At 34.2% G+C, this 12,298-nt stretch overlaps 1 protein-coding gene across 1 annotated transcript; it reads right to left on the minus strand.

Annotated features, from left to right (window-relative positions):
- Window positions 1-7,476: 7,476 nt before the first annotated feature.
- LOC149821975 (late embryogenesis abundant protein 18-like) lies at window positions 7,477-7,833 on the minus strand. The gene is made up of 2 exons (XM_089980202.1): window positions 7,747-7,833; window positions 7,477-7,671 (listed from the first exon to the last, which is right to left on the minus strand). The coding sequence occupies exons 1-2, from the start codon at window positions 7,831-7,833 to the stop codon at window positions 7,477-7,479; spliced, it is 282 nt and encodes a 93-aa protein (XP_089836328.1).
- Between the last annotated feature and the right edge of the window lie 4,465 nt (window positions 7,834-12,298).

Genomic DNA, 12,298 nt, shown 5'->3' on the forward strand with positions numbered 1-12,298 from the left:
TGAGGCGATTTTAAAAGGAGAAAAGTTATTTGTTATTACTGTCATAAACCCGGACATGTTAAAACTTACTGTCCAAAGTTGAAAAAATCTTATGAGAAGATGGTAGTTGTTGTTGAATCAAAAGAATCAAATGAGACATCTATTGGAAACATGTCCCTGTCTCAGCTGGTGGAGGCTCTACAACCTCTTCTTAAAGGAACTTTTCCCTCAGCTGGAGTTGCGATCTCTTCTATTGGCACCTCTGATCCAGGTAAACCCTTATGGCTTATTGACTCTAGTGCTTCTTTTCACATGACACCAAATTTAAAATTACTGACGCATTATTATGACTCAAGCGGATCGAGTGTTTTTACTGCGAATGGAACATCCCTTGAGATAAAAGGAATAGGAAATTTTGAAAATAACTCTCAAAACTCAAAAGTATTTTGTGTTTCAAAAATTAGATATATCCCCAAACCTAATTTAAATCTCTTATCTATTTCTCAATTAACTGATCATGGGTGTAATATTTCATTCTCTTCTCATGATTGTCAAGTACAGAAGCACCAGTCAGGGAAGCTGATTGGGGGAGGCCATAGAGAATGAGGCTTATATTACATGGACTTTTTGAAATTACCCAAAGAAACATTATGTTGCAATGTTCAAAAAGTAGGCTTGGATCTTTTACACTAAAGATTTGGTCACCCTTGTATATCCAAGCTTCAGTACTTTCCAAACATGGAAAATTTTTGTAATTTTGAAACTTTCACTTGTGAAAAATGTATTCTTGAAAAAATGAAACGACTAGCATTTCAAGAAAGAACTTTTGTCTCCACTCGACCACTTGAATTAATCCACTCTGATGTTTGGGGTCCTGCACCAGTTATGTCAAAAGATGGGCTTTTATACTATGTAATTTTCGTGGATGACTTTACACGATATACCTGGATTTACTTTCTCAAACACAAATTTGAAGTGTTCTCTCTTTTTTTCAAATATTTCATAATATGGTAAAAAATCAATTTAAAAATAATATTTCAATATTTCGCACTGATTCAGGGGGAGAATTTTTATCAACTGAATTTAAAGAATATTTGAACTCACATGAAATTTCACACCAAAAATCTTGTCCCTATACCCCTCAACAAAATGAGTTAGCTGAGAGAAAACACAGACACATTATAGAAACAACTAGAACACTACTTATCAACATCAAGTTCCTAAAGTTTTGGGGCCGAAGATGTTTTGACTGTTGTGTATCTTATTAATAGGATGCCCTCATCCTCAATAAACAATATTTCTCCCACTAAAAAGCTTTATAAACAAAAACCTGATTATTCTAGACTGAGGGTGTTTGGGTGCAAGTGCTTTGTTTTTACAGATAAGAATGATAAATTCTCTCTTCGTGCTATACCATGTACTTTTTTAGGATATGCAAATAATAAAAAAGGATACAAATGTTTTGACCCTAAACACAACAAGTTATATGTTTCAAGGAATGTATCCTTTCTAGAAAATGAAAGTTTTTTTGAAAACAAAAACTCTACTGAAATAAATGAGTATTCCTTCTTGTTGGATCTAGTTTCAAAGGATAGTGAAAGAGAAATTGATCTAGATAATCAAATGGATGTGATTGATTCTGATCCTGTTAGAAATAGTCAAGATTGTATTCAATACTATAGACGAGGAAATTTAGAAAGTCAGTGTGCCCTAGATAAATACACAAGAGAACAGGAATCTGCGTCTTCATCTAGAAAATCCACTAGGATCTCGAGGGTTCCTGCAAAGTTTGTGTCATATCAGTCTTTTTCACCAAAACATCAAGCCTTCATTGCCCTAATTCATTCCTATGAAGAACCTCCCAGTTATGATATAGCCAAGGATCAACCAGAATGGGTCAAGGCTATGAAAGTCGAATTAGAAGCCTTAGAAAAAGCAAATACTTGGACCATTCAAGACCATCCTCCAAACAACAAAAAACCTATTGGTTGTCGCTGGGTGTACAAAGTGAAAACCAAGAGTGATGGCACTCTTGAAAGATTCAAAGCCCGGTTGGTGGCAAAAAGCTATTCCCAAGAATATGGAATAGACTATGAAGAAACCCTTGCCCCAGTAGCTAGAATGACCACTGTTAGAATCCTAATAGCTCTTGCATCAATAAAGGGATGACATATCTTTCAAATGGATGTTAAAAATGTTTTTCTAAATGGAACTTTAGCTGAAGAAGTATACATGGACCCACCACCAGGAATGAATATACCTAAAGGGAAAACACTTCGCCTAAACAACGCTTTGTATGGTCTCAAGCAAGCTCCAAAAGCTTGGTATGATAAGTTTAATAAGGTTATGCTTGATTTTGGTTTTCGATTTTGTCTTACTGACACAATGTTTGTTAAGAATTCTGATGCAAGTATTATCATCCTTCTACTCTATGTTGACAACATGATCATCACAAGAAGTGATAAACAGAGAGTTTATGATATTAAAAAATTTCTCAAAACACATTTTGAAATGAGTGATTTGCGTTTTTTGAAATATTTTCTTGGTATAGAAGTTGCCTACTCACCTAGAGGTTACTTGCTAACTCAATCTAAGTTCGCATTGGATATTGTTGCCAGGTCAGGTATTTCAGATGAAAGACATGTTGATACTCCTGAGATTGTGAATGTCAAAATGAAGATTGATGATGGAGAGCTACTCGAAAATCCGACTCCGTATAGGCAACTTGTTGGGGCTCTATCGTATATATCTATCACAAGACCTGACATTACACATATGGTCCATACAGCCAGTCAATTTCAACATGCTCCAACTTTTGTTCATATGGGAGCAGTTTTGCGTATTATTAGATATATCAAAAAATTTATTTCTCGAGGATTATTTTTATTTGCTTCCTCTAACTTAGAATTGCTTGCTTATACTGATGTAGATTTGGGTGGTGATCCAAATGACCGCCACTCAACTACAGGTTTTTGTGTCTTCTTGGGAGAATCTTTGGTGTCTTGGCGATGTAAGAAGCAACAAAACGTCTCTCTCTCATCAACTGAAGTTGAATATAGGGCAATGGCCACAACTACTATGGAATTAGTTTGGCTTCGATGTCTACTTTTCGATATGAGAGTTAAAAGTCCAAAAGCATCAAATTTGTGTTGTGACAACAAGAGATCTATCTATATTGCAAGCAATCGGACATTTCATGAATGCACCAAGCATATAGAAATGGATTGTCATTTTGTTCGAGAAGAATTTTTGTGTGGCACCATCAATCTTCTCTATGTTGCTTTAGAATATCAGTTGGCCGATTTCTTCACCAAGCCTCTCGTTGCTCATAGGTTTCACTTTCTCTTAGGCAAACTTTCGGTTATCCAACCGTAAGTTTGAGGGGGAGTGTTAAAATATGTAATCTCATATGTAATCTCATAGACATCTAATGTTTTATCTCCTTTCTAGTTAGGATTTTTTGTTTAATTAATTCTAGTTAAAATACAACTAGAATTAGCCAAATAATGGACTGATTTGGCTTTACCTTTTTGACTAGTCAAAAAGGTAAATCCAAAGAGAGTTGTTGGACTCCCCAACGGCTCTATTAGAGTTGTTGGAGAGTCTAACAGCTCTCTTAAGGCTTCTCTCTACCTCTCTATAAATATGGGGCTATTCCCCTTGTAAAGTATTACTCTTGTTTTGGGTTTTTATCCCAAATCAATAAAATTGTTTATTTTTCATACCCGTTTCAGGTAGTGTGTATTCTTGAGTTCTCTTTGTGAACCTTTGTGGTTCTTATGGTGTATTTGTGAGAACTTGTTGAGAGACATTTGTAGTAGTGTATTTTTCACTTTCTTACACTTTTGACCCCTCTCTTCCTTCTTCGGCTTCAAACCCGCAGAGAGAGAAGCAGTGGCCTCTTCGGTTTCAAACCCAGAGAGAGAGGCAATGGGACAAAGACAACCCCCCACCCTCTCTCCCCCTTCTTTTTTTATACCCATGTTTTTTTTTTATTTTTTAATATTATATCTTTTTACCTTTTTATAAAAAATATCAGTTAACCCTTTTTGTTATCAAAAATATCAATATGCTCCTCACATTTATTAAAAACATCAATAAAAATAATTTTTCACTAAAAACTATCTTTTTTAACTAAAAATTCCATTGGATCTATAAACTATTATACAGAATCTTACATTGGACCCACACTATATATAATTATATATATAGTTGTGTCCCCGTACCCGTATTTTTTGAAATTATTGTGTCGTACCCCTCTGTACTCATACATGTACCAATACTCGTGCCAGTACTCGTACCCATGTGATATAACCTAAACAATTCCAATTATATATACATATATATATATACACAAACCCACAAGGTTTTTAAATTGAAGTGTTGTACCCTCCACACCCGTACCTATGTGACATAGATCTCCATCCATCAACTCACCAATTATTAGAATTGGTACCTTAGAAGATGTTGAGGAATGGGGCTACAACTCCTTTACTAATGATTCCAATGAGGGGACATTGGGTATGTCCATTCTATTACAAGTGAGTTTTCCATATTCGCCCATAACACAAACTTTACAAAATAGAAACTACAATGGGTAATATTGGAACCAAAGAAACCCAGCACAATAGGAAACCTATCATACTTGTTTTAGTTTGAATGAATGATGGATACATGTTACCTTTTGCAATTACATGCTTACTTTAGATATTTGCAATATATGTTATACTTTATCATATTTAATTTTTATTAAATGCATAAAAATCTGAAACAATTTCTATTTACGAATTCTAGATTACATGTTTAGTATAGCTCTACCGTACTGAGACAATTTTACCTGACCCTATGTTTTAATGTTTTTCAGAAAGTCAGTGAGCTCACCTACGATGGTGGGAGGTTGTGACGAAGACCGAGCTATACCTTTTCTAAACCTCTGACATTTTGGATTGAGAGCATTTTTAATTGCTTAAAAACTCTGATATTTGATTTAATTTGCTAATTGAATATTTGTATTTAATTTTGGATGTGTATGGACTTTTATTTTATTTATGAATATTTAATTTTTAAGTTCAAATGCATGTACGAATGTGAATGTAAACGAGAAAGTAACGTGCAAATTTTAGTTTTATTGATTTTTATGTTGCAATATTATAAAAGTATTTAAAAAAAAATCTTTGATTTTCGGGATATAAAAATTTAGGTATTACAAATCATGATCATCATGTGGCATGAAGCTACGTCCACTGATAGATTCTCTCTGAGAACACTGCTATTTTTCACTGCCTGACTTCGCTCTTGGGGGAATGTCTCAGTCAACTACTTAGAAATTAAAATACATTGTATAATAAATACCCGAATAGTCTAGTTTGTTTTATAATGGTCCTACGGATACCCGATAGGCTTTTGATAATCAAGTAGAACTTAAAATACTTGCTCAGTTTACTTTTATGTACTTTTATTTATGCTCATATGATTATGTGAATTCATACATATTATTTAATGTATTGATTTCAATTAGAATGCAATTATGTATGCTTAAAATTGTTATATCATGCTTGTGTATATTTGTAGAATCATGAATGCATGAACTCTATTGTTTAATCATTTATCTGCTTATTAAATATTGAATATTGTTCTTTGGTGATTGATATATACTATGAAAGCTTTATGTATTGTATCTTGCATTAGCTGTATGAATCTTATTAAGACTCTTCAAAGTCTTATGCTTTAAAAATAAAATATTTTATATGTGATCTGTAGAGCGAATGCATGATGCTGAAAGGGACGGTGAGAGATTGATATTTTTGAGATCCTAGGGATACTTGTCTGGTTTTAATTCGACACTCTTTTAATTATTTAATTGTTTATTTTTGAACGATTGTTTGAATAGTTTAATATTAAATAATACTAATTCATATTTTAATTTTTTTTTATGAGTGATTGAATGATAATATTTTTAAATGTAATGTATTCGAGAGGTTTAACTAAAATCTAACGTATTAAATTAATTTTAAATCAATATTTTTTGTTGTGTTTGTTTATATAAATAATGGTATAAAAATTTTATGGTTTGAATGTTTTATTCTCGAACTTTGTTCTAAGACACTATTAGTGCATGGGCAAGCTGATGCCTTAGAGCTTATTTTAATTAAGACAAAATCAATGATGAAATACTTAAAATAATAAAAAAATTTATAATAAGATTTGTTATATAATGATTCAATCAAATTTGTTAATGATAGTTCTGTACTGAATTTGGTACTATGAGGCTAAGATATGCTCACGCTTGCGTTAAAGCAAGTAGTCTGTTGATGAGAGCGATGTATTATTACATATTATAAAAGAAAAGAAAATCAACGTGTTAATTTAAAAAAAAAATCCTTGTATTTTTGGGTTAAAATCTCTTGAACCGTTCCACTAATTTTATTATTTCTTTTCAATGATTTTTCATATTTTAAAATGGAACCGAACCAAACTCAACCTTCTATATTTTAAGAACCAAACTCAACCAGCTTTTGCTTTTGAACAGATTATACACTTGAACTCATTATACTGATTATACATTTGAACTCAAACCGATCTATACCCGAACCAAACCTGCTTCATACCCGATTCATTTAAAAGTTTCCAATTGATAAATATTATATATTCAATTAAACATTTAAAGATGTTGATAAGCTTAGAATTAATATGCATTACATTTTAATAATCTAAACTATAATTATTTTTCCATATACTTCTTATTTTCTAATCCTTTTCTCATGAAAATTATCGGATAATCTCAGAATAATAATTGAACTCATTTAATTTGATACATTTTCAATATGATATATCATTAAATTTTCTTAATTTGTTTAGTTGGAGTGAATATATTCTTTTTGTATTCAGACCTCGACATTATTTAAAATAGATACCAAGGTTTTATTTTGCTAAAATATAATTTTTTAATGAATAATTGATTCCATTAACATATTTTTTATCAACGGTCTAGAATCCTGTTTCACTACCACCACAACAATCATGAACAATCAGTCACTGAAATACCAAACATGGGCAACCGATCAAGGGCTTGCATATTTGGAGGCTCTCTTGTACTATAAGATTAAAAATGGAGAGTCGATCTCTCCTTTTGCAACTTGTCATAGTCCCATGCACCATCATACCTCATGAAGCACAGTATAGAAGATTTGATCACTTTCATTACCAAAACGAAAACAAAAACAGAATGTCCAAACACGAACAGTGCAGTATTACACACACATAGCAAAAGAACAATAACACTAACACCACCAACAGAAGGACAAAACAAGTAAAAGAAGAGATTCAGACGCGTTTGGCAGTAGGGGGTATTCCGTTCGCCTGCTAGTTCGAAGCCGCGGTGCCGGTGCCGGTGCCGGTGCCGGTTTGAGGCTGTGAGGGGACATAAGAACCGGTCGTGCCAGCGGTAGGCGGCGCATAAGCGGTGCCGGAGCTGGCAGGGTACACACCGGCGGTAGGTTAACGGATGCCGTGCACGCCGTGCACGCCGTGCACGCCGTGCACGCCGTGCACGCCGTGCTTTGCTTGCTCTCTTTCGGCCTTGTGCTGCAATTTGGCCTCATGAAGGTGCATCTTCGCCTCCGCAACGTGAGCTTCCTTGCGTTGGTGCGCCATCTCCTTCTTGGCTTCCGTCGTCGCCGTCGCCTTCTCTGACTGCAATACAAAAAAACTCACGTCTTCATCCATCTTGAAAAGAAGAGAGATCTAGAGGATCAAGAAAGAACCAACCTTCTCATGAACCTTTGCCTTGTTGATTTCGAGATGCTCCTTGGCGGAGCTCACCATGTTGCTTATCTTCTCCTTAGCTGACTGCATTCTTCTTCTTCTTCCTCCCCAAAAAGAACAGATACGTCGTCGAGTCTGGCAACAGATTCCTCTCAATCGATTAACAGAATTACTGGGGCTCTCTTTGGGATACTCTCCCTTCTCTGTTTTCGAAAATGTGTGTGGTAATTAAGCAATGGTAGCGTGAGGCAACGTGTCAATAAACTGCAACATGAGTCAGCGACAAAACGTCTTTCCCTTTGCATGCAACGCGAGATTGCGCCAGCACCACTCACACGTATTGGTCTGCCCTGCGATAGTCAAAACAAAAGAGTTGCTGCAGTTAGGGCTGCAAAAGGATCGGATATGATCAAATATTTTATCAAATCCCAACATGATCTTCCCAGTTCTTTTAAATAAAATAAGAATGTGCATTCGGATCATATTCGATTCGATTCGATTCTGTTTCAATCGGATTACTTTCTGATTCAGGTTGGATTGGGATCAACATTTTAATTGGATCTGAAATTGGTCTGAATCAAAATCTGACCCATTTACATTTTTTACAAGGGAATAATTAACTTGTCTACGTGCTATTTTTTTTGGGTCCGGTGTTAATGCATGTATTTTGCATTTGGATTTAACCTTGAGACCTGTTGTGGATCTGGATTTAAATTTATATTTAATAAGATCCAACACCAACCGGACCAGTTTGCACCCCTAGATGCAGCTGAACTAAGTATTGACCGTTTTAATAACGAGTCGAGCCAAATCTTCACAGCTAAGCTAGGCTAGGAGGACAGGCCGGGCCACGTTAATGAGTAGTCTAAGTCTAATACGGCTACAAACAGTTCACTGAGATTCATCATATATATGTCGATCCTAGCCGTTGGTTCAACGGTTGGGATTAGTTCACATTCTCACGAGACTAGTTGTGGCCATCCAGATGCGTTGGACCGAGATAGGATCTTGGTTAAATTTAGCATCTTGGTTAAATTTCTAGCGCGTTATAACGCCAACTGGGATGTTAACAAGGGAGGATCACAGGGAAAATGTGATTGCACACTTTTAGCGAGCTGCACCACCTAATCACTATTATCTTTAAGATACAACCTGTCAACTGTGGAGCCAGCAATAAATTTTAAACTAAAAATAATCGTATTGTACTAAAAATTTGATGTGTTTTTTTAAATGCTCTAAAATTTCTAAAATCTGCCTACTATACAAAACAGCAAATAAGAAACTTTTTTAGCCATTTTTACTGTTTGCATGAGGTTCACATGATATAGCATTTCGCCCATCGGCTAAGGCAAAATCTCACTTAAATTTTATATTGGTATATATTTTTTTTGAGGTTCTTAACAAGCACACAAAAAATTATATTATTTATGCAATCATCTTTGTTAATCGTAACTTCTCAATTACCTTAGTAAAATCACATATTTTATAACAAAATCGTTAGATATCATGCAAACTTTCCTTCTCATTTTTTTTAACCATTAATTAAATGTATGTTCACACCTAATTTTTTGCAGTGTTCATGAAGCGTGCAAAAACAAGTATTGTGAATCTCCTTATGATCGTAACTTTGCAAATACCTTAGTAAAATCACATATTTTATACCAAATTCGTTAGATATCGTGAGAACCTCTCTTCTATAACCCTCACTTAAATGTATATTCCTATATTATTTTTTGCGGTCCTCACAAAGTATACAAATATAACTTATGTGAACCACTTTTAATAGTAACTTTGCAAATAATAGAGTAAAATCACATATATTATAAGAAGATCACATATCTAATTATTCGGAGACATACACATATGTTACTAATTACGCAAATACTATAATAAGACCACATATCTAAATGTGCGTCATTCTTTCACGTTTGCGTTTTTTTCTACTAGAATAAATGCAACACTTCGGAGGTATAAAAAGAGTTTATTCACACCCTAGAGCCATTTTTGCATATTCTAGGGTTTATTTGTGGTCCCCAAACTCTCTTCATCTTCAAAAAAAAAAACCAACAATTTTTTTAATTGCTATTTTCGGTGACTCATCAACGACACTTTATCGTTGAATTTTTTATATTCATCGAAGGTGAGTTTTCTGGTAAGCACATTCTTAATGATGAGTTTTTTCGGTACACATATTCTTACACTACAAGAATCTTGTGGATTAGCAACGACCCAATTCCGTCGCTAAATAGCTTAGCGACGGATTAGCGTCGGATTAGCGACAGATAGCTTCCATCATGATTTTTTTATGCTAATTAGCGACGAAATATATCTGTCGCCTATTCCATTGCTAACTTGCGATAGATTAACGAATGTCAAAATCTGTCGCAAGGTCGTCGTTACTCTGCGTAGGTCTGGTTCTGCGACGGATTTATATCCGTCGCTAAATCCAATGCCTAATTAGCGACAGATATATCCATCGCAAAAAAAGAAAAAAATTTAAAAAATATTTGAAAATTAAATATCGAGAAAAAATTTCTCATGATACAATTTATATTTCCTGTGAATAAAAAACAAAGTACATATCAAAATACATATAAAAGGAAAATGAAACAATTAATCGATCCAATATAAAATTCGCAAGTTCTAATTATTTACAATTCAACATTTACATTTTTTAAACAAAAAGGTAGAACAAATTCAACACATAAATCTAATCATCGCCAAGATTTTATGCATCCTCTTGTTCAGTGTCTCGATCTGTCCCTTCAACTCTACTACGCTGATTATCGCCAGCAACCTACACGAGAAAAGAAATGTCAGTAGTGATAAACAAAATATACTGAAATAAATTATACTCTATATGTGATTCTATCATGCACATATGTGTTCTAAGGCAGTAAAAAACTTTATACATGATTCTATCATGCTCATATGTGTTATAAAACAGTAAAAAAAAAATTTATATGTGATTCTATCGAGCTCATATGTGTTCAAAGGCAATAAAAAACCTGTATATGTTATTCTATCATGCCTATATATGCTCTAAGACAATCAAAAAGTTGTATATGTGATTCTACCATGCTCATATATGCTCTAAGGCAGGCAAAAAATTGTATGTGTGATTTTATCATGCTCATATGTGCTCTAAGGCAGTAAAAAAACTGTATATGTGATTCTATCATGATTATATGTGTTATAAGGTAGTAAAAAAACTTTATATGTGATTCTATCATGCTCATATGTGCTCCAAGGCAGTAAAAAAACTTTATATGTGATTCTATCATGCTCATATGTGTTCTAAGGCAGTAAAAAAAATTTATACGTGATTCTATCATGCTCATATATGTTATAAAGCAATAAAAAAACTTCATACGTGTTTCTATCATGCTCATATGTGTTCTAAGGCAGTAAAAAAACTTTATATGTGATTCTATCATGCTCATATGTGTTATAAGGCAGTAAAAAAACTGCATACGTGATTCTATCATGCTCATATGTGTTCTAAGGCAGTAAAAAAACTTTATACATGATTCTATCATGCTCATATGTGTTGTAAAGCAGTAAAAGAAACTTTATATGTGATTCTATCGTGCTCATATATGTTATAAGGCAGTAAAAAAACTTTATACCTGACGGGCACCAGAGCTCATGTTGAATGCAGACGAAGTTCCTCTGTCCTGAAAAAGTTGCATAACTCATTACGGACAATGTTGGGAATGACTTCATTTAAAAAATACTGCATTTTGTCCTCAAGACACTAACAAACACCATCTCAAGACATAGCAGGGTCATTAGGACGTTGAAAGTTGATGCTGGCGGGAGAACTCTTTGGGCCCGAGCTGCAGGAGGCAATGACTGGTGTGATATTCATGTTACTCCCAAACCTGAACACACGACCCTTTTTGGGTTCACCGGTTGCAGTCACCCATGCTGCAGGATCAAAAGGCGGATGCTGAGTGCAATCATCACCATATCGTTGTACCATTTGCTGCTCGTATGATTCTTACAATGTAATGATTAAAATATGAATTAATAATTAAGAATTACAATATTTATGATAACGTAATTCATAGTAACTTGTCTATTACAATATTTATTAATAAAATAAATACATACCGTTGTCGCTCTTGCCTTCTCTGACACAAACTCTCCCGTGGTCTTATGTTTATGTGTTTCAACAAACACATCCTTGTAAGGCACAATGTCTCCTTTTTCTGCTTCCTACGAAGTGAAATGACAAAAGATTTAGTTAACAGGTTTGCAACAATACTTATAAAATTGACAATATATATATATATATATATATATATATATATATATATATATATTAACGAGTTACCATTTTCTTCTGGTGGCTCCCAAAAGTCCTAGATTCACATGTGTGTAGATGAGCTTCAGGCATTTTCGCTCGATTTTGTACAGCCTTCGCTGAGCGGTTTCGAAATGCATCCCCAGCCCACTTGTCGCACATTGCATCCCAAACATCTGACCTGATAGTAGGAGGTCCATGGCCCTTCCACTACAGTGGATCATCTATCCCGCCAAATATTTTTCT

The sequence above is a fragment of the Nuphar pumila genome, chromosome 11, assembly GCF_984573655.1.
Source record: "Nuphar pumila chromosome 11, dmNupPumi1.hap1.1, whole genome shotgun sequence".
NCBI lineage: Eukaryota > Viridiplantae > Streptophyta > Magnoliopsida > Nymphaeales > Nymphaeaceae > Nuphar > Nuphar pumila.